The 20,615-nt window shown below is 49.4% G+C and overlaps 8 protein-coding genes across 8 annotated transcripts; 6 read left to right on the top strand and 2 right to left on the bottom strand.

Moving 5' to 3' along the window:
* Positions 1–287: 287 nt before the first annotated feature.
* On the top strand, positions 288–2,849 carry EDB91DRAFT_1290103 (uncharacterized protein; the record flags this gene model as incomplete). The annotated part of the gene is made up of 8 exons (XM_041324835.1): positions 288–374; positions 531–604; positions 658–1,011; positions 1,065–1,261; positions 1,318–1,676; positions 1,747–1,989; positions 2,018–2,463; positions 2,524–2,849. The coding sequence occupies 8 exons, from the start codon at positions 288–290 to the stop codon at positions 2,648–2,650; spliced, it is 1,887 nt and encodes a 628-aa protein (XP_041176193.1). The 3' UTR covers positions 2,651–2,849.
* A 1,396-nt stretch (positions 2,850–4,245) lies between these two features.
* EDB91DRAFT_1031709 (uncharacterized protein) lies at positions 4,246–4,503 on the top strand (the record flags this gene model as incomplete). Its single annotated transcript, XM_041312735.1, has 1 exon — positions 4,246–4,503. A coding segment is annotated over one exon (258 nt), but the record flags the coding sequence as incomplete, so codon positions are not given.
* A 1,983-nt stretch (positions 4,504–6,486) lies between these two features.
* Positions 6,487–7,806, top strand: EDB91DRAFT_1139835 (alpha beta-hydrolase). The gene is made up of 7 exons (XM_041318941.1): positions 6,487–6,612; positions 6,650–6,865; positions 6,925–6,936; positions 6,980–7,126; positions 7,181–7,279; positions 7,330–7,380; positions 7,639–7,806. The coding sequence occupies exons 1-7, from the start codon at positions 6,511–6,513 to the stop codon at positions 7,750–7,752; spliced, it is 741 nt and encodes a 246-aa protein (XP_041176191.1). The 5' UTR covers positions 6,487–6,510; the 3' UTR covers positions 7,753–7,806.
* EDB91DRAFT_1139831 (clathrin light chain-domain-containing protein) lies at positions 7,807–8,847 on the bottom strand. The gene is made up of 4 exons (XM_041318940.1): positions 8,537–8,847; positions 8,344–8,480; positions 8,136–8,288; positions 7,807–8,084 (listed from the first exon to the last, which is right to left on the bottom strand). The coding sequence occupies exons 1-4, from the start codon at positions 8,747–8,749 to the stop codon at positions 7,871–7,873; spliced, it is 717 nt and encodes a 238-aa protein (XP_041176190.1). The 5' UTR covers positions 8,750–8,847; the 3' UTR covers positions 7,807–7,870.
* A 66-nt stretch (positions 8,848–8,913) lies between these two features.
* Positions 8,914–9,875, top strand: EDB91DRAFT_1249590 (HAD phosphatase; the record flags this gene model as incomplete). The annotated part of the gene is made up of 4 exons (XM_041323110.1): positions 8,914–8,991; positions 9,049–9,216; positions 9,270–9,365; positions 9,414–9,875. The coding sequence occupies 4 exons, from the start codon at positions 8,914–8,916 to the stop codon at positions 9,873–9,875; spliced, it is 804 nt and encodes a 267-aa protein (XP_041176189.1).
* Positions 9,876–10,465: 590 nt separating this feature from the next.
* On the bottom strand, positions 10,466–12,389 carry EDB91DRAFT_474942 (glycoside hydrolase family 18 protein). The gene is made up of 5 exons (XM_041327389.1): positions 11,970–12,389; positions 11,814–11,901; positions 11,615–11,760; positions 10,906–11,551; positions 10,466–10,849 (listed from the first exon to the last, which is right to left on the bottom strand). The coding sequence occupies exons 1-5, from the start codon at positions 12,146–12,148 to the stop codon at positions 10,673–10,675; spliced, it is 1,236 nt and encodes a 411-aa protein (XP_041176188.1). The 5' UTR covers positions 12,149–12,389; the 3' UTR covers positions 10,466–10,672.
* Positions 12,390–14,262: 1,873 nt separating this feature from the next.
* On the top strand, positions 14,263–17,602 carry EDB91DRAFT_1139790 (P-loop containing nucleoside triphosphate hydrolase protein). The gene is made up of 17 exons (XM_041318939.1): positions 14,263–14,751; positions 14,804–15,045; positions 15,103–15,158; positions 15,209–15,285; positions 15,332–15,400; positions 15,457–15,649; positions 15,720–15,816; positions 15,862–15,871; positions 15,921–16,138; positions 16,191–16,282; positions 16,333–16,388; positions 16,441–16,582; positions 16,641–16,768; positions 16,826–16,934; positions 16,992–17,369; positions 17,429–17,468; positions 17,518–17,602. Exons 1-15 carry the CDS (start codon positions 14,350–14,352, stop codon positions 17,174–17,176), a joined length of 2,076 nt encoding a protein of 691 aa, XP_041176187.1. The 5' UTR covers positions 14,263–14,349; the 3' UTR covers positions 17,177–17,369; positions 17,429–17,468; positions 17,518–17,602.
* A 944-nt stretch (positions 17,603–18,546) lies between these two features.
* On the top strand, positions 18,547–20,412 carry EDB91DRAFT_1054909 (uncharacterized protein; the record flags this gene model as incomplete). The annotated part of the gene is made up of 3 exons (XM_041313872.1): positions 18,547–18,981; positions 19,034–19,106; positions 19,325–20,412. The coding sequence occupies 3 exons, from the start codon at positions 18,547–18,549 to the stop codon at positions 20,410–20,412; spliced, it is 1,596 nt and encodes a 531-aa protein (XP_041176186.1).
* Positions 20,413–20,615: the final 203 nt, after the last annotated feature.

Below are 20,615 nucleotides of genomic sequence, written 5' to 3'. Positions count from 1 at the left end.
GTGAAATGTGAAATTGTCATTAACTAGTTAGAGGCCCCTGACAATGATCTCCGTCCCGAAATTTTGAACTACCTTTGTGCCACACTCACTCGTTCGTGTTCACAAAGTATGGCACGACTCAAGAAGGATTCCACGAAAGCCCCCCAGCTGCCAGACACTGCTCTAGAAGAAAGCTGGGGCGAAAGACGAGATCAGCTTGCTGCGAAGACAGCTTTAGCAGACGTCCAAAAGTGTAAGGAACATGGAATAAAAACTCACCTTCAGGCAAATAACACAAGGACGAAACTATGCCGGGCATGTTCGGCGTGGACGGGAATGGTTGGCAAGCCATTTCGAAACCCCGAGCTGTTCTGCTGTCAGCGAGACTTGGAGGGGTGACACGTCTGAAAACTCACTCGTTCTGTTGCCTGCAACTGCCGAAATACATGCCGACAATGACGTGTATGAGGACCCGGCCTTCAAATATGCATTTGAGAGCATCCCGAACAGATGCTCTGACAAAGCACTGGCGCTCTTCATGTCCCTGAAAGGGTTTCCACGAGAACCTCAGCAAAACTACTGTCGAGAGCATCCGTTCGGCATTTAAGAAGCTGTGGGAGCTATCGTGAGTATTATCATACACAAATTAGAGCATACGAGCACTGACTTACATTTTAGAGATGGTGATACCTATCGTGGCAAATGGCACTTCAATGAGGCGAAGCAGCGCTGGGAAGGAAACCCTGCTGATTCTGCAGACATTTATGATGTGCTGTCATCCATCAAGCATAAGGCAAGTGCCGAGGGAGGAGATCGCACTCACTCAATGGCAATGACGAAGGACTACATGGATCGGGCATTCCGATGGCACCAGGCTGTGTGTCCACTCGAGATTGCACTACAGATGATTCAGAAGGTGATGAGTGGTGCTCGGCCTTCGGATATGCACCTGGACTTGGAAATGAGGACAAAACTTACTCGCCATCTTGAACAAGTCACGTTCGCATCGAACGGATGGACGTTATGGACAAGGTGAGATCTGATTAGCTTTTCCGCAGCACGTGCGCGATCTAACTTGCCCGCAGGTGTTTTGAGCTTGTAAAGTTGCAAAGAAAGGATATCTCACTTGATACCACTATTTTGGATGGGGTGCTCGGCGTGTACCTTGCAAACGAGACACTCACGCTGAGTAAATGCACATCATACTTCGAGATCTTTCTCGCTCACCGGAAAGGATGGCAAAAGAAGGTGGACAAGGGCCAATGGGAAGCAGATCTGAGATGTGAGTTGCTCACATTAAATCGAAGCCGGATGACTAAATGACCTCACCACTGGCAGCAAATCACTACAAGATTTATCCACGCCCCAACATGCCAGCCTGCGACAATTTCTTCTGGATGTTAGTTTGGATCAAGTGGCTTGAATCATTTCACTACGGGCGAACTCTCCAGCCGAACGACTTCATTTTTCCTGCGATGAGTGCAAATGGTGTTGTGCATCCTGGACAGCCAATCTCTCACGATACGGTACAAAAATGGATCAATGAGTCAACCGCTGGCGCTGGCATCCGTGGTAACTTCTCAACTCACTGCTTTCGTCGGGGAGGTGCGCAATATTGGTTCATGTTTGCTCCAGTGGGCCAGCGGTGGACACTCGCTAAAGTTCGTTGGTGGGGGGGATGGGCTGATGGCGAGCAGGTATGTCTCATGTTCTTATGACTGACACTTGACTGATGCAGCATTTTTTTCTCATTGTGTCTATTTTCAGCGTGATACACTCGTTCGCTACCTCCTCGACGAACTACATGCATATGAGACTGACTACAGTGATGCCCTTGCCCCCATCTCCCGCGGTGCTGATGCCTCCCTTGCTGGCGAACATGCTCTCGCCAGACCAGCATCGACAGAAGAGCTTCGCATGGTGCACGCATCCGTTTCAGCAGATGTCAACTCCCTTCGCAATGACATGCGCTCCCTAACGAGTGTTGTAGCACAGGCTGCCTGCACCACAGTAATCGCTCTCCAGCGTCTCGATTCAGGCCCCCCGCTTCACCAACGTCTCTGAGTGTGCCTCCCGCACACCAACTCCACCTGTCAGAGACATATGTGCGAGAGCCGAACAGCCGGTTTTACCCAGGCCCGTCGTCAGCCACACTCTCCCTACCACCGAGCCATCCATCCGCACCTCGTCACAACAACTCTGCACCACGCTGCCCATCAGCATCACTCGGGCTTCAAGTACCCAGAAACTCCCAACACCTGGCCTTGTGATCCCTCGGGTCCCAGTCTCTCGTCCCAACGGAACCACCAGCCCGAAGCACAACTCCTGGAAGGAGATTGTCGAACACTGGCTTGTTGGCGATCGAGACCGAGGACTGACAACGCCACTGAAGGACTGGCCAAGGCACTGGTACCAAGGTGCAAATAGACGGTTTGCATCAAAGTACCACCAACGTGCAACAATCGCGCTAGAGTTCATTAATCAGTAAGTCCCTGCGCTGGTATCTACACTGCCGGCACTGCTAACCCTCTGTTTCGGCTCCAGGTACGAGTCGAACGAGGCACGCTTCCTCGCAGCCTATCCAGAGGCCGAGCTAGGGCACACGCAACTTCTGAAGGCTGTGAACAAGGCACGCGCTGCACGAGGGGACCGTATCTCTCGCAACAAGTGATACCGGTCCCGTTTTTACTACATACTATCATTGCCTTTCAGTGCTTTCACTGCTTCGCTACGATGTTTCACTGCTTTGGCTGACTCTGTACATTCCACACTCACTGCCTACTACTTAGTAGCATACTACTGATACTCTACCTTACCACTCGCCGTCGCTAATCATGCCCGCACCCCACTCGCGTTTGTTCCGTCCTGCCAGCGCATTTGTTGAAACGCTCTGTTTTTTTCAACCAAAACTCACGCCTGTCACACAAACTGGTCATGTGCCAGCGAGGTCAGCGAATCCCGCCTCGAAAAGGGAATTGATCGTGGTCACGTGCTCTCGCTTGGTGTTTTGGCTGAGCGCCACCGTAAATTTCTCGACATAAGTTCCACACATGGCGACAATTTGAATTATCGATGTACTTGAATCTTGTTGACCCTAAGTAGGACATGTATGAGGAGGTTGTTTGAAAGCGAGGGAACCCACCTGCAGCTGGGAACTAGACTCGTGACCAGTCCTTACCTATGAGGCAAGCCGTCGATAGATGGACTGGTAAAACTGGCTTTGAATTTGGAGGTCGCAGGATAACGTGACCTTTAGCGAATGAAACAAACCAGGTTTTTTAAGCTGTAGCATAGAATACAAAATAAACAATATAATTTTCACTATTGACGCGACGCGACCTGCACTTGCAAAATCAATGGACTAATCCTCCATCATCCAAGCCTTTCGTGATGCTTCCCTCACCGTTTGAGCAGCACGATGAAGAATAGAGTTGAGGACTAGGTAAGGACTGGTCACGAGTCTGGCTGGGAACACCTATATATAGTGTTGCTGTCGAACTGAAGTGACCTCGAGGTAATTTGGGTTCGGTTCGAAACTGAGGCAGTTCGATACAACTCGATTCGTTTACGCCTCGTTGTAGATAAGCATCGAATTAGGAACGAAATGCTAAATCTGGCCTGTGACTTGGTGGTTTGTTAGAGTAGTACTCCAGCAACCTCACATCTCTAGCATTTCCTCAATGTATTCTGCTCCTCCGTTTCCCGTCCTCGAACCTTTTGGTCTAGAACGTAATTATACGTATTTTCATCGGACCGCAGTACTGCTTTAGCGCCAGAGGACAGGCGCCTGCAATGCTGTACAATACAAATGTTGAGCAATCCTCAAGCGTGGTTAGGCGACCGGTGTCTAGGTCATCGTATAAATTCGTGCGTCGTACTGTGAGTTTAGTATTATATTCACCAACATGAGTTTTCACCAGTGGGACAGTTCTGCAGCTTCTGCTACTAGTATCCCTTCGGCATCTGAGCAACAGCATCAGCATCATCACTCTCACCCAGGCAGCCTATGTCTGCCATGGTCCGCCGCTCATGCACGTCCACCATTTTACCCTCACATGCCATATGGGCTCCCAAACAACACTCCTGCATCTCCACAGTCACATTCAATGTGGGCGAGCGCGTGACTGATCTCGTTCGCTTCTGGGAGGTGAGCTCGACTTTTCCTTCACATAAGGAAGGCGCTGAAGTCGATTTCAGCGCATGGAAAAAGTCTATCCACTACTTTTCTGCGTTGCTATGGATGTCCTGCCAGCTCAAGCATCCTCTGTGCCGTGCGAACGTGTATTTTCATTCAGCAAAGAAACATGCACACTCCGTCGAAGCAGACTCTCACCACGAATAATAGAAGCACTCCAGATTCTCAAGTTTTCTTACAGACAGGAGAGACTATGTTTCACTAGGGATTTGATTGCAAAAGAGGATGACTATCGGATTTCGGGGCCTGTGACACGAAGGGCTGCAGAGGAATTGATAGTTACGGGGAAGTTCGACGAGCTTGCTGATCTATTACAAAATGTCGACGATGATAACGTAGAATGAAACATAGCCACTTCATATCTACTTCATTTTACAAACACTTCTCATTGGCTGGAGCTTCGAGCCGTATTCGTTACACTTCGGTTCGTTTCACCTCGACCCATCGAACCTAGAACGAACTCCCACCTCGTTTCGATTGGGTTCAGTTCGCGGCAACACTATAGCCTATATAGTAGTTGAGTTTGCTCAATCACGTGAAGGGACGGTTCAGGTCATTCAGACAGTTCCAAAGAGTTTCAATCTTTACTTTCAGCTTTATCAAGATCTGTTACAAACTACGCTCATTTCAATACAACACTCAAAGTCAAACGGTCAAGGCGGTTATATTTAAATACGCGCTAAGGCAGAAAGAAGATGGTTGTGCATGCGCTTTCGCGTGATGCTTAGTTCTTGCAGGTGCAGCTACCGACCAGGCAGTTGCAGCTTTTGACAGACATTCAGAACCCTGTCATTGAAACGTAGTGCATGAAAAGACTCACGTGGAGGTGCAGTTGCATTGCTCAGTGTTGTAGGACAGCATGATGATGATGTTATGTGCGATTGTGCTGCAAGGATGTGTTCAGTCGCAGAATGGTTCGTGGATGCTTCAGACAACCTACTAGTTGCGAGTAGAGAGGATTGCTGGAGGAAAAGCCTGGCAAAGGGGCCATTTTATATTGCTCACTATTGGAGCCGTGAGTAGATAAGACAATGGCTGCGGTATTTGATTGTCTCCAATAGTAATCTCAGGGTGTCAGCGCCACACAGAAAAGATCAGCTTCTGCTCCAGTGTGATGCTCAGAAAGGTTAGAACGCCACACCAGAAAGATCATTAATAAACCCCTGTTTAGGCTCCTTGGCCGTGAATCTTCCTGTGCCAGAGGAGGCAGCGCACGTGTGTGGGGATAAGGAACACCCGACGGATAAAGAATCTTGAAGTGCATGTTCAATGTTGATTGTGACAAGAGTGAACTTTTGTGCTGATATTTGCCAGGGGGCCACTGGGCGACTTTTGAACTTTGGGACGACGGACACACCAAGGTCATTAACAGTGGTCTTGGATGCAAGGGCCAACAAACCAACTATATATTGGATCAAGCTATGCAACCGCACGTGCCACATTGTTAGAAATCAATGCCTGACTGTCAGACAGGGTCATAGGGGTCCTGGGATAATAAGGCTTATAAGCACGTCATCTAGACGAAAGAACTGAACGTAACTACCATAGCGATAAAGGCGCATCTCAGGGTGAACCAATCTCTGGTTGCACTACCCCTGTGATTTCTTGCATCCTTGCATCCTTAACAAGTGCACTCAAGCATTGCTTGGCAGCTTATCTTTACGCGCCTATCTTGAAACCCACCGTGTGTGATATCAGTAACCCAAAATGTTTGGAGCGTCGACGAGAACAGCAATAAGTAGTAGATAAGACGAGTCTAGGTAAGTAGGGCGCACATCAAACCTTCCCCATGCGCGCCGGGGATTTCCTCAGGCTTGTTTCTGAGGGAAAGGGGGGTCCTCGAGGGAACCAGGAGGTCCTCAGCCGAGAATCATCTCGGACCAGATGACATCTCAGATTAAGTATACGACTTGTAAAAAGGTGTTTGTGGCTTGACCTCGTGGGGTACGGTTATAATGCTAACAAGGGGAGAGCGTGAGTCAGCTGAGCAGCTGAATTTGGTTGGATTAGGCTGAATGGCTCGTCAATGGCTCGTCGCTGGCGCGAGGACTTGACGAAGCAGTGCGGGCGCGTTTTGCGAGGGGAACTTCGCCAGCAGAGTGTCGATTGTTCGTCCAATATTTGAATATACAGCTGGTTCTTGGTTGTTGACGAGCCATATTGCTATATAGTAGAAGGAGGAACGACTACTCTATAGGTCTGGTAGCTAAAAGACAAGTACTAGCAGTACTTTGCTCGACCGAGGCAGACGTTATTGCCTCCGATAGACAAAGCACAGGATTCCCAAATTGGGGATGACTAGTTGCAAGTTCCCATCATTCTTCTTGCTAATCATCATGACAGCTTTCTCGGAGTCCTGGCTGGTTGGTCCACAGCGCACGCAATTCTACACTCGCACTTACTGCCCAGCTTCCACCGCAAAAGCTGTTGTAGTTTTCGTGCACGGGTTCATCGAGCACATCAGCTCGGTACGAGCATGTATTTCCTGCTTGGTCCGCGCGCGACATAGCCGTCTTTGCGTATGACCAGCGCGGCTTTGGGAGGACGGCCTTAGACTCGGAGATGAAGAGCAAAGATAGTTCATATGCGAAGACGAGCTGGAAGGAACAACTTGAAGATATTGAGTGGGCTATCAACCATGCGAAGAGCGAATTCGGTTCCGTTCCCGTGTTTCTGTATGGGCATTCAATGGTATGCATCATATGTTTTACTTGAATATCGAACCTTAAGATGTACATTTATGCCCCTAGGGTGGAGCATTGGTACTTGCGTTTCCTACCTAGGGCAAACGCTCCGCCTGCAAAGGAAACAATAACAGGCCTCGCAGGCGTGATTGCCACTGCCTCCCTCATCCTTCAAACGAAGCCAGCTGCTAAAGCAGCGAGATGGATAGGTGGCAAGGCTAGTTTGCTAGCGCCTTCACTCACCATTCCGGCGGAAGTCAAGGGTCAGGTACCCACAACTTTGTCTCCTTACTGATATGTACGGCTAACCATAGCATCATAGGATTTGTCGCATGACGGGGCTGTCGGTGATGCATATTCGAAAGACCCGATGGTTAAACAAGTTGGGTCGCTTCGCGGTGTAAGTGACATGTTAGACGGGGTAAATAATCAACTTGTTCTTCTGGTCGACGTTTCACCTCTAGTTTTTAGGGCGAGCACCTCTTACGCACTGACTACACTCGTTGGCCCACAGACCTCCCTGTAAGTTATTTCAGCCGACCCCCCTTCTGTACGATTCACGAATAATGTCAGGTTCTCTTCATACATGGTTCGGATGACAAGGTTCGCGTCCTTTAGAACACATCTTCCGAGGCAGCTCTGACGTCTCGCAGGTAACATCTGTCAAAGCCTCTGAGCTACTTCATCAACGACTACCAGCGAAGGATAAGAAGATATCCATTTACCAAGTGAAGCGATCGCGATGTTATTTCTACGAACCACAACCTTATGTTCCTACAGGGCGGCTATCATGAACTTCACAATGAACCAGACGGCGTGAAGGAGAAGCTTATTGAGGAGTGTATCACCTGGGTGGAGGCGCACCTGTCTCCCAACATTTCCCCTAAGCTCTGAGGATACAGGCTTTTACTACTTACCATTTTGCTTACGTTCGTGCACTCGTGGTCTTTTAGGAGAAAATAAAAGTCCAGATATTAAAACAAGAGGTATACACATGTAAAACACGTAATGTTTAATAACCAGCTGCACCGGGAGCTGCAGTTCCCTCGCGCTTCAAACGCAACAGCACTTCTTTGAACCGTGAAAGGTCGGTGGTGCCAGGACCAGCCCTTGCAATTGTTTTGCTCTGGGAATTTTGCAACTCGACAATGTCACAAATACGCTCCCAAGTCGTCCCTTTGGTAAGGGATGAAGATAGTGACTCGAGGAAGTCTCCTTCTTCGTCCCTTTGAGAAATTCATCAGTAGGACCCATTAGTTGTGCAAGGCTTGACTAACTTGTTTTCGCGAATAGTTCGCTCCTTCTTTGCAGCGTATTCCTCATAGAACTGGTCAATGGCATGTTCAGCCTTCGCAATAGTTTGTTGGCGTTTAGCCTTGCTGGCCTCATCGCGAGCTTGGATCTCCTCTACTCGTTTCTCGCGCCATTGCCTTTGGTAGATAATTGTCAGCGGTAAACTTCATATATAAAGAATTGGTGATGTACCTGATAACTTCCGGCTCATCCTCGTCGAGTTGTTGGTTGAGAATTGGCGTAGACGAAAATGCCGATGGTTGTGGGCGAGGAGCGAACGGAGGAGGAGCACCAAAAGTTGGTAGTGCGGGTGGGGGAGAAGATACAGACTACGCAGCAAGGAAAATGAATACAGCGCAGTCACCCACGAACAAGCACTACCCACCTGCCCAACATTCAGCTCTGGAAATTGATCCTCAAACTTTTCAATCTCATCATCGCCTGTGACTTTCACCTCCCCCAGTGGACTGTCGAAGTCATCAAATGAGAAGCCGCTGCTGGGCGCGGGGGCAGATGGCAAGGGTACGTCGCCCTGCCCGTCGAAGGAGATGTCAGGAAAGGCTGTGGCTGCACGGTCGAAATCAAAGTCGTCGTCCATGTTTCTTAGTACACTGCTGGAGTGAATAGGCAGATGCTAACGTTGTTAGAGATGGACTTGTTCTTCAACAGTCGACAGTACCGAGGACAGTCTAATACTGCGGCATTTGCCGGAGTGCATGCAAATTACAAGTGACAAAACTATTATTTTCACCTTTCCTATCGATGCCCTTGAACATTCCAGGGATTCTTGCTCCGTTTCAGCTGCTCAGGAATCCTCGACTTGTCATTCCACATCTCACAGTAAAAGGTCGCCCTAGTTTGCCGCATTTATGACTACCACTAACGCATATACTACAGACAGATATTCGCCAAATTGACTTCTTGGCGCTTCGAAATGCAGGCTATAGAGGAGCAGTCTTTGATAAAGACAATTGCTTGGTTGGTCACAAGATTTTCGCCGTCTCTAATTGCCTGAACACGCAGCAGACGATTCCGTATAAAGATTCCCTTGTGCCAGAGCTCGAGGTGTGTTCAAAGGGTCATAAATTGAATTCGAGTGTTAAGAGCCAACTCTGCAGAACGCCTGGAGAGAATGTCGTGAGACATTCGGGGAAGGAAACGTGCTCATCGTCAGCAACTCCGCTGGCACCAAGTTCGATGCAGGAGGAATCCAGGTATGACCAGTAGTCCGTCGTACATTCTCAGAAATTAAACATACTCAGGCAGAATCGGTGTCATATTGCCTCTCTGTCCCGGTTCTCCGACACAACACTCTTAAGCCTGGTTATTCCTGCATCGCTTCAATTCGTGCCTACTTTTTGTCCCTTCCTGTTCCGGTCCGCGATGATGAATTGGTTGTGGTCGGAGACCGTATATTTACGGATGTGATCATGGCAAACAGAATGCGCTCTCGCGCCGCCTCGTTGCCTTTTTCGAGTGACGCGCCCGCTCGTGCGAGGATTGGCGGTCCTCTCGCTATCTTGACGGACGGCGTCTGGCAAAAAGAAAGCATGACGATGCGTTGGGTCGAAAGGCGCGTAGTGGACACGGTTCGAAAGTGGGCGAGAAACGAGGAAAACTTATCCGTGGATACTAATGTGTTTGTGAGGGAACTCCCTTCCCCGGAACCTCGCAAGAATGGAAGCGCACTCACGAAATTGTTGGACATGATGAAACGGAGATAGTATGGTCGTTGACTCGTCTGCGTATAATCCTAATGCCGACTCGATTTTCCCTCCACGGCAGGTTCGAGTTTGCGAGGATTCGTTGACTGACGGTTGACTGCAGTCGTCACTATATATGTTATTATTGGAACATGGTACGCGTCATTTGTGGCTCCTTACATCATAATCATAATTTTTCCGCTGGGATGCTTGGTTGGTTCAAAATAAATGAGCTGCTCAATGAAGTTTTTTGGGGACATCCAGAGCTGCGTGAACAACAGGAGGACAGCGACACTCAAGTGCATGGGGACCAATGCAAGTCCTCACTTGAACGTCAAAACCGCCATGTTCAATCGTCGCAGAAGCTCCAATATATCCTATGATAAAGTTCGATTATTCTTGTAAGTTAGTTACCCCCTTGATCCTAGCGGAACTCACTTCTCCCGCCAGCGGGTGTGACTACAAGAAGATTCAATGCAGGGGCTCAAGATGGTCCTGATAACAAACCTGAGGCCAATAATGACCAGTCCCACGCTTGCTCGGAATCCCCGGTACTGTACGTGACATATTGAGGACGAAACACCAATGGCCACATTTAAAGAACAGCCTGTAGAACTCAATAAAGACGAAAAGCCTGCTTTCGGAATGCCTGCATTGACCGCAAGCGCGGGCGTTCTCGTTAAGCATTGAGCAGAAGGGAAAATACTATTAGAAAGGGCGGCCAACATGTTTACAGTAAACTAGAATAGGAAAAGAGACGAGATATAATAGTCCACTTCAGTAACGACCGGAGAGCTGACACAGGAATGACGACATATTTAATACCCAGTAGCCTTAGTAATAGACTCGAGGAGCATATCGTTGTAATCACCACCAGCTTCCCACATTGTGAAACCGCGCAGCCCAGTCTTCTTGATGTAGTGGCCCTTGGCAGCAAACGACTTGGTATTGTCGAATGATACCATGACATGCGAGGTCTCGTTGTATACATACGGCTGTGAAACAGAGAAATGAGCATTCCTTGTGTGATTGAGATGTGAAGATCTGTTACCGTCTGACTGCAATCGTCGTATCTGTGGTGAATACCGTGAGCAGGGATGCCTTCTTTGGTAAGGAAGCCCTCGTCCATGAGGCCCCAAAATCTGAATGTGCCACCTGGGCCCTGGTACACGCCACAACCATCGTCACCACCAACGTTATCCCATACGTCACCCAATGGCTGATTCGATGCGTTGAAGGCGGGATATACAGCCAGCGTCTTCTTGTCAGACTTGAAGGCGTGAGGGGGAGCAACGCTGAACGAGTGGCCGTAGGAAGCAACGCCGAGCACAATCTGGTTGACCGGTATGCCTGCCTCGGTCCAAGCTTTGACTGCAGAAACAGCAGAACCCTGTTGGTTCGCGGACGAGGCGCAGGTGTCATTCAACGGTGCATTGGGCCCCACACCTGAAGACCACGAGCCCCAAACGTCGTAGTTCATTATGGTGATGTAATCGAAGACCTTCGCAAAACCTGAGACGTCAGTGGAAGGTTTTCCGCTAGCGTCTCTGAAAGGTGTCACAGATACGGCAGCCGAGAGGGTCAGACTTTTCCCCACTGAGTTTTGGCGAAGCTCTTGGAGAAATTCGAGTAAATTGGCTGTGTCGTCAGCGCTAATGGTATTGCAGCCGACTCCCTGCCTGTTTGGGTACTCCCAGCTGTCGGAAATCAAGGAGAGCTAAGGTTAGCGCTTGATGTCGGGGCCACAAGTATCAACCTACTCGATTTGGAGACCATCCAGGTTGTACTTATGAGCAAAATCTGTTACGGTCTTGACAAATGCCGTCCGGTTTTCTTGGGTGGCAACATTAGAAGAGAACCAACGGCCCCCAGTCCAGCCCCCGATAGCAATGTGGGCCGCAACACCCTGCACGTGCCTTAGATATCAATTGTTGAAGCGGTAAATTTCCCTTTGCTCACATGTGCATGGGCGTCCGAAACGAACTGAGGAAGTAATTCGCCATTAGAGCCGTCCAGGCTCAAACTGCCGACGCTTGGAGTGGTGGTTCTAAGAGACATGAGACATTAACCACTCCATCAAAGTCATCTACCTTCAAGCCGATACAGGCAACTTACGCAAATGAGTAGTACAGTGTATTGTACTTTCCCCAGCTGATTGAGGACAGCGGGAATCCTTCAGTGGCGTGCCAACCGGCATACCAAGTTCCTATGACGGGTGAGATGGAGCGGGCGGCGGGCGTGCTCGCGCTTACAGCAGACAGGGCCAGAAGAGGTACAGCGAAGAAGGATAGCATGACTAGCGAACTCGAGAGGCTGAGGGAGATTGCTTTCGTGCCGACAGGTTCTTATAGCTCTCCCAACTCCCGCCGCCCTGCGTGAAGTCAAAAATGATTTACCTGTCGTGTACGGGCTAAATCTTTTGCAGTGCTACAAATTTGAAGACTGACTACCAATTGACCTTTCAGTGCCATGGAAGCGGCGCCGATCATCGCAAATTGGTCTTCCTGTGGATCGTGGTTGAAGTTACAGTATGCGAGGATTGATTTGGGTGATCTTTTATTCACGACCGGCACTCTGCGCGAAATTTGCATGGATCAGTTCATCTTACTTAGAGCCTAAACATCGCCAGAATAAAGTTCCATTCACCATAGGCCACCGCATCTCTTAGTACAGACTCTCCTTCCAAAAGGACACGGTCGGACATCCCGTTTTGAAAGTTACTTCTGGTTGGCACCAATCAACGAGAATCGTAATATTCTTGCTATTGACTCAAGTATATGAGTACATCGATAGTGATCATGTCAAACATGTGTTCAGCTGCGAAGTTCGAACGTAGCAACATACTACTGACCTTAGCAGGTGCTATATCATGCTCATCGACGTTTCGGTTAGGTTTGAAAGGTCAGTCAGAGATTTATATGCCCTCGAACTTGTCATTCGATAGTGTCCTGGGGTTGCTGGCGACCTGTCCCGGGATGTATGAAACCAGCACTACTTGGTGCCGAACTTTGACTGCAATGGAAATTGACTGGAAACACCGATTCACGCGCGGAAATGAGGTGCGGGAAAGTGACGGGACTTTGCTAAGACAGGAAACGCTCCATCATTCAGTCGAAATGATGATCCTGGCGGTCACGCGTAGCCTCGGGCTCAGGAAGTTGATGACCGTACCCAGCTCCAGGGTGCTAGCACATAAGCCTACCCACCCACCTACAAGCTACCCGACGGTCGCTTGAATGAATCGAGGTTGCCGTACACTGATGAGTTTGCCGACAACCTAAGTATGCCTAGTGGATATAGGTCCCCGAGTGATGCCGAAGGTTGACAGCAACGTCGGCAGTTCGTTCAATCCCACTCTGGACCTCTCCAGACGGGATGCGACTATGCGAGTCGCCGTCCACCGCCGAAAGTAATGACAGTTCCAACCTGTTCGTAGATTACGATAGTCAAATACCTTCCGAGAAGCGGAACAGAAGGACAGAATTACCGACTGATCCAAGAGGAGTGAAATATAGTTGGTGAGGAGAGCTATAGGGCACATGTGTGTCTGTTGTGTCTTACAGTCAGGTGAATGACCGTGACTGGTTGACTCATTGTTGGCCGTTATGAGGTAAATTTTCCCGCTATAGAAGTCTGAATCATGTCAGTCGCCTTTAAGGATGACAAAGGACCGCCGCGAGACGACAAACAGGAGGTTAGTGGTCAGCTGCATGTCTGTCGCATAGTCAACAAGATGGAGCTGGTACGTAGACCTTTCCCAGGCATCGTCGCGACTCAGTATGGGTGGCGAGACAGAGCTACAGAAATGAATCATATTTAACAGCAGGACAGAAATCTCGACGTGATTTGCCGTTTTCTTTCGCATAACCTGCCTGCACATATTATCTTTGATTTAATACCTTATCATTTTGGATCTGAAGTACATACTAGAATTGTTTCTCTGTTGCAGGCTATCGCAGCCCACCCCGGCCGCATCAGATGATTCAGGCCGCTCTCCTCAAGTCTCAAAGGAAAGCTTGAAGCGTTAAAGTATTACCAAGCTGAAGAGTCTATAACATACTCAGCGATCTATGTCTTACCACATCCTTTGGCACACCCATTCGATGACTCCAAGTTGGCAATCACGCTCTCTTATTCGAGAGCATGGCCAAATTCGTGGTTGAGGCCATTTGAACTTTCATTGCAGTGCGATTCAGATCGTTTGCAGTCGAGCGAGCTAGAGCTTGGACTAATAGCAACGTCCTTGACCTGTCTGCAATGGTACGTAGTGATATTCCAGGTTGATCATGAGATTCACAGGAGCCAGCGAGTCGGGTGGCGAGCCTGTCTGTCAGATGTTGTCACAGATTTCTTGTGTCACAAACTTGTCACAAACCAAATACGGGACAAATAGCCCATAAGCCCGCAGACTCGGACTTGGATTCGTCATTCTTCGGCGAACAGAATCGGTGGAACGATTGGACACACGGCTTTGATGCTTAACTTGTGATAAAATATGCTGCTGGGCCTTTACGTGTCCAATTTGCGAGTTCGAGTCCCAACTACCACTGGGAGGGTGCTGGCGTCTTGCCATAATGTCCGACCACTCGCACTTTCGCCACAGACTCGAGACATACTCTTCAGGAGACGGATACATCCCCTTTCTATTCAAAACTCGCGATGCTATGCAACTGAGACGCCTCCCAAGAAGCCTGCTGGGCTTACGAGGTTCCTGCCATCCGCGCTTCAACCTGCACCAGGAAGTAGCTCCTCGTTCCGGAAGATAATTGCACTGGCTAAGCCGGAGAAAAAGCAATTGCTGCTTGCAATGGGCCTGCTGCTGGTGTCCTCTTCAGTCGCGATGAGCGTTCCGTTTACGATCGGAAAATTGATAGATTTTTTCTCTTCTTCAGACCCAGTGAGTGGATAGACAGTGGGGCATGGGCGTGGTTGATTCAATCCGTGCACAGATAATACCTTTTGGATTATCAATTGGGCAAGCATCGGCGGCTCTCCTACTGTTGTTTACGACGGGAGCAGCGTGCAATGCCGCGAGGTCATTCCTCATGCGGATGTCAGGGCAACGAATTGTTGCGCGGCTGAGGGAGCGGTCGTATGCTGCAGCACTGAGACAAGAAGTCGAATTTGTGGAAAGGGGAGAAGGTGATGTTTTGAGCAGATTGACCGCGGATTCGAGCATCGTCGGGGAAAGGTAAGGTCTTGCAGTGCCCGTATTGAGAAAATTCCGTTGAAGTGTTTTCATATGCAGTGTCACGCAGAATCTCTCGGATGGACTGCGAGCTATTGTGATGTCATCTGTTGGCCGTAGGTTTCGTGTACACAGACGTGCCGCTGTTACTCATGAATGACTTCAGTCGGTGCCATGTTCTACTTGTCCCCCACGCTGACTGTGATGATGTTGGGAATTGTTCCTCCAGTCTCTCTTGGTGCTGTGAGTATAATATCTTTTTATGGCTGCAGAATTTCACTGCTTGCAGGTGTTCTACGGCCGCTACCTGAAAAAGTTGTCGAACCAGACGCAAGAAGCGATGGGTGAGTTGACCAAGGTCAGATTTAGCTCCTCTTTCCTTTGTTTCAACATATGTCTTATGACGCACGACAGGTCGCACAAGAGTCGCTCTCGGCTCTGCGGACAGTGCAAGCATTCAATGCGCGCGACCAAGAGGAGGCTAAGTTCCACGACCGAGTGACACACGTCCTTACGCTAGCTCGGAAGGAAGCGGTCGCATCAGGAATCTTCTTTGGAAGTACTGGTTGGAGCGGAAATGTGACTATCCTTGGGCTGCTTGGATACGGTATGTGCCGCGTTCATGGCTTCCATGGCTTCCCTGTATCTTGTTGACATCTCTAACTGCATTTGTGTAGGGGGAACACTGGTCTCGCAGGGTGCGATCACCGTCGGAGACCTGACGAGTCTCCTGTTATATACCGTATATGTTGGCTCGGGTCTGCAAATGCTGACGTGAGTCTTCTTCCGCATGTTATACGCCGACTGCAACCCGCGCAGCTCATTTTTCGTAGGTTTTCGATGCTCTGACGCATTCCGTTGAAACTGAGTGATATTAGTCGTCCATCATGCGCGGGATCGGTGCAGGCACGCGCATATTCGAGCTGCTCGACCGCACGCCAGCGATTCCGCCACATGGGGGCATCGAGGTTGCTCCGTCGCGCTACGGCACGGTGAGATTCGAGAACATCGGGTTCGAGTATCCTAGTAGGAAGGGTGCACGTATCCTCGATGACTTCAACCTCGAGATTGGCATCGGAGAGAGCGTGGCGATCGTGTAAGTCGTGCGGGCTAGCAATAGTTTGTGCTGTTGACCCTGGAGCACACAGGGGGAAGAGCGGTGGGGGCAAGTCGTCCATACAATCATTGCTTCTCAGGTACTACGATCCTGTTCGGGGGAAAGTAACCTTTGATGGCCAGGGTGGGTGGTGTCCGTATCACCTCTTATGGAGCATTAACGTGACTGGATAGATATCCGTGAATTCAACCCTTCGTCATGGCGCAGTATTATTGGTATCGTTCCCCAGGCAAGTGCTTACCCTTGCATTTACATCTACTGCCGTGATAACAGCCACCCAGGACCCCGTTCTCTTCACAGGGACCATTGCATCGAACATTGCCTTCGGAAACAAGGACGCTACGCGTGAAGAAATCGAAGCTGCTGCGCGCGAGGCAAACTGCGAGTTCATCTTGGGCATGCCGAAGGGATTCGACACCGAGAGTTCGTGTCGCTTTCTTTTCTGCTTGTGTAATTATTTGACGATGACACCCTTATGCAGTTGGCCGTCTGAGCTTGAGCGGAGGACAAAGGCAACGCCTGGCGATTGCCCGTGCGCTGCTGAAAAAGCCCGTAATTTTGGCGCTCGATGAAGCAACCAGTTCGCTCGATGCAGCCTCAGAACATAGGGCAAGTCACTTCACCCCCAGCTCCAGTGATTTCTTTTTTCTGACAGGGTCCCTTCAGGTCAACGACGCTATCGACAAGATCCTGCGAGCAAGACGCACAACGTGTCTGATTGTCGCACACCGTTTATCCACCATCGCGCGCGCGGAGCGAATTGTCGTGCTTGAAGGTAACGTGTTCTACCTTGTGTTCTAAAATCAAACTAACGGATTGATTGTGCACCCAGATGGCCGGATAACAGAGTCGGGAACGTATAGACAGCTTGTGAATACGAAGGACTCGAGGTTCCGGTCGCTGATGGCTGCACAGCTGAATGCGGCTGCTGGAGATGCACCCCTACCATCCCCACCGTCTGCGAATTTGGATTCTGTGCCATCTGCATCTTTGGGATCTGCACTACCCCCTCCTTAGATCAATTTTATTTTATGTAAACGGGTATTTATTAGATTTTGCATGAATCGCAACCAGTTCACTTATAAAAAATGCACGACACTTCATTTAGTGCGCTGCTTGGGTATCGGCGTGAAGAGCGTGAACGTTGCCATTTTCTGATGTAGATTTTTCAGCCCGTGGGCCATTAATCCCAGTGGGGCGTAGGGTAGGGCCTTCCAAACGAACGTTCGATGTCTTAATTTTATTAAAGGCTCTCTCACGGTTGACTCACCACCCTGCGCGAGGCGGAGAATAAGAATGCTGAAAGCTTCTTGATTGAAGCTCTATGATTGTCTACGTTTTATGATTGAAGAACGTACAGGTACGATGGGATTCATACATGATAAAGTCCAGGACAACCTTATACATGTCTGTCGGGCAACATTAAGTATGTTCCTTGCTGGTCTAGATTTCTCACTTCATGTAGGATTGTGTCATACGCCAAGAAGAGGTACTTACATACCGCTGTTATCGCATGGACGGCTTCGGTCATCAAGGGGAATCCTACTCGGGTCCCAATTTCCTACAGAATCCTTCAGTGTTGCCAGTCGTGAGTTGAAGATCATCCACACTTCTTAATCAGTAATCGATTCCCGTTACATGTTGTGGGTGCTTACCTGTGCTTAGTACCGTACATTGAAATAAATCTCAGCGGACGACTAGATCTACATGACTTGCAAGAGTCCGCGTCACTTGCCAGTCATGACTCGCATGGGATCCAGGTTTATGGGCCAGTGGTCCGGTAGCGTGCTTGGCTGGTATAATACTAAGCTCCAGCTGGCTGGAAAGGTAATCAGATTAGCTATCTCCTTATAATCATATTCCTTGATCAAATTGCAAAAGAGCCAAAAAAAGCACACCGTCATTGTTCCGCAAAAGTATAGCAAGCATTGCGCCGGCTTGAGACTTTCGGTGGTAGTCCTTTGTCTGCGCGCAGTGGTCTACCCAGGACTCAAGTACTTGATCAACCTTGAAACTCGAGTCTTAGACAAACCCCCTCTATTAGTAACCGTCCTAGGTGCAACGTGTAGGCAGACTACACAAAAGGAAGGCCATTCAGTTGCGCAAGAAGTTACCCTGATTCTGATCTAGACTTCATTACCATGGGTGTTTCAAGCTGCATACGAAATTCCAGCAAGCAACATATTATCACCTGTCTGATCTTATCTGCGCTATTCGCACGAAAGATTGGAAGGCAGTGAAAGCCAAGCAGAGCCAAGTGAGCCAAGACAGCGTGTGACTCGCGTGACCAAGAGTCACACAGTCTCTTCGAACAGTCCATGATGCCGCATTCACGGCAGGGATGGCTTGTCATCTTCTTCACCTTCACCTTTCAGTTTTACTCTGCTATGGCCCAGAATGACAGCTCCGGTTACGAGCATGACCCCATTCTAGCTTTTAGACCCGCCTTCGTTCAGTCGTTACCAGTTCAGATCCTTCTCTTAGGCGTAGTCCTCACGCTTGTCGTTGTTCTGCTCCTCCATCTGCTTTTTACCGCTCAGTATCACTGGCCCTTAGCTCGTGTCAACTATATGCTACAGCTCACGGGGGTAATCACTTTGCTAGGTTCCATCACCGCCACTATCTACATAGTGTTTTCCTCCACCGTAGAGGAGAGCCAGCATTGGCCATACATGCTGAGTTATTTGGCTGTGAACATGCCAAAAGTTGCCAACACGACACTGAATACTACTGATCCTACTGTGACATATGCGCACCGATGGTCACTCGCTGAGAGTGCCACGTGGACCGTAATGAATGCGACTACATCTATGGTTATACAGGTGAGTGGAAATGAGCGTAGCCCACTCTGACCATACCAATATCGTCATCTAGATTACCCACATTCATTTTTTGACCTTGCTATTTCCCTCAAACCTGGAGGCAAGACTCATTTTTAGCCTACTTGGTGAGTGCAAAAGTACCAAGCCTCTGCATTTCCGTTCCAAATACTTTCTTTATCTCGAATAAAATTATCTTGATGTCGTGATCTCAGATATTATACCATTCCTCATTAGTGGAGCTTTACCCCATTCAATTTCGCTGTGGACATAAGACATGAGCTCCTTCTGTTCTGTGTTCTGCTTGATGTCGCGATACTGATCTCAATTTCGGGCTTGTCATCAGGTCCATTGGCAATCATATCCGCTGTAATGCAACTGCTCCCGATCTTCTTCGGGACGAGCGTGATGCCACTCGCGGAGGACACCCGGAACGTGTGCAATGCAACGTTGTCATTGCTGTTTACGTCGGCACTAATAATTTGGGGTTTTTTTGTCAATCGGGAGGCAGCATGGCGCACCGATGGCGGGACAGCAGCCTTCGGCGCTGGTGCAATTGTTCTCGCTCTCATGTCAACCACGCTCAATTTCATCTACATACCGAGTCAAGACCAGTATGGATGGATGCCAAAACTGATGTGGAGCGTGGTTATGTGGCAAAGTTTCCTTGGATGGTGGTGGTGGGTTGGTTCCGGGATGGGCGTCGGCGAGGTAGAGGAACTGCTGATGAAGGAGGAGAAACGTGAAAGGAAGAGGAGACTAAAGGCACAGAAGAGGAAGGAGCAGCGGGAGAAAGCGAAGACCATGTGGAAGGGTGTCACTGGTGCATTCAAAACGAAACGCGACCATGGAGATAGCCGGGAATCAAGTGTGGGACGCGAAGGACTTGACAATTCTCAATCGCTGAATGCTCTCGCTTCCGGCAATGCCCTATCGACTGCAGCTTCGACGATAAACGGATCGTCAGGGGGCATACTCCCGCTACACTTTGTAAACAGGTGGTATGCACGCTTGCGCCACGCTCATCTTACCGCAGCAAGAATACAAGCTGTCGAGCGCGTGGAGCGTATTCACCAAGTCTACGGCCGTGAGGAGGCCCGAAATTCGATCCGGGAGCCTGGCGCCCAGGTCGTCGGATGGGGACTGGGTAGCTATGGACTGCGGGGCGTAGAGCGGGATCGGAGGGAAGTGCAGGAGCTACAGATAAAGATTGAAGAAAGCGAGGACGGCCATAATTCAGGCGAACCCGTAGGACCAGAATTACTCTCGCAGGATCAGTCCTTTCGGCGGCGTGGCCACGAACCTCAACCTCAGTCATCGCAACAGGCTCCGCCGCCGCCGCCAGAGCCCGAGGCGGACCTTGGATGGATATCATTCTGGTGGTGGGGCCCTCTTCGACGGTGGCGTTTACGGGACTCGACTGCTTATAGGTGAGGAGAGCAGTTTGGTGCGAGAGGATATTGGAGATGCTGTATGATGTGCAATGTGTATCCCGTGCTTTGATGTCTGCTGTCGGTATTAATTTTTGTTTCTTGGACCCCCACAGCTACACTGTTACACCAGCCAAATTTCAGCTCATCGAAGTTGAATCTGGGCATCCGTAAAATCTACTTTACGCTCCATTTATACCAGCAGGG

This window comes from Suillus paluster, assembly GCF_016628075.1.
Source record: "Suillus paluster strain FC165 chromosome Unknown EDB91scaffold_34, whole genome shotgun sequence".
NCBI lineage: Eukaryota > Fungi > Basidiomycota > Agaricomycetes > Boletales > Suillaceae > Suillus > Suillus paluster.
The sequence above is the reverse complement of the archived record's forward strand: the minus strand, read 5'-3'. Positions and strand labels throughout refer to the sequence as shown.

Excerpts from the sequence above, each read along its gene's own strand:
- EDB91DRAFT_1139831 (XM_041318940.1), bottom strand. The coding sequence starts at position 8,749 with ATGGACGACGACTTTGATTTCGACCGTGCAGCCACAGCCTTTCCTGAC. Across the intron at positions 8,481-8,536 it reads CAGAGCTGAATGTTGGGCAG|TCTGTATCTTCTCCCCCACC; the intron begins GTGGGTAGTGCT and ends CTTGCTGCGTAG. Across the intron at positions 8,085-8,135 it reads CGAACTATTCGCGAAAACAA|GGACGAAGAAGGAGACTTCC; the intron begins GTTAGTCAAGCC and ends AATTTCTCAAAG.
- EDB91DRAFT_474942 (XM_041327389.1), bottom strand. The coding sequence starts at position 12,148 with ATGCTATCCTTCTTCGCTGTACCTCTTCTGGCCCTGTCTGCTGTAAGC. Across the intron at positions 11,902-11,969 it reads ACACTGTACTACTCATTTGC|AACCACCACTCCAAGCGTCG; the intron begins GTAAGTTGCCTG and ends CATGTCTCTTAG. Across the intron at positions 10,850-10,905 it reads ACGACGATTGCAGTCAGACG|CCGTATGTATACAACGAGAC; the intron begins GTAACAGATCTT and ends TCTGTTTCACAG.
- EDB91DRAFT_1139790 (XM_041318939.1), top strand. The coding sequence starts at position 14,350 with ATGCTGCTGGGCCTTTACGTGTCCAATTTGCGAGTTCGAGTCCCAACT. Across the intron at positions 15,046-15,102 it reads TCGAGCATCGTCGGGGAAAG|TGTCACGCAGAATCTCTCGG; the intron begins GTAAGGTCTTGC and ends TTTCATATGCAG. Across the intron at positions 16,389-16,440 it reads TTATTGGTATCGTTCCCCAG|GACCCCGTTCTCTTCACAGG; the intron begins GCAAGTGCTTAC and ends ACAGCCACCCAG.
- EDB91DRAFT_1139835 (XM_041318941.1), top strand. The coding sequence starts at position 6,511 with ATGACAGCTTTCTCGGAGTCCTGGCTGGTTGGTCCACAGCGCACGCAA. Across the intron at positions 6,613-6,649 it reads CAAAAGCTGTTGTAGTTTTC|CATGTATTTCCTGCTTGGTC; the intron begins GTGCACGGGTTC and ends GCTCGGTACGAG. Across the intron at positions 7,381-7,638 it reads GTTGGCCCACAGACCTCCCT|GGCGGCTATCATGAACTTCA; the intron begins GTAAGTTATTTC and ends ATGTTCCTACAG.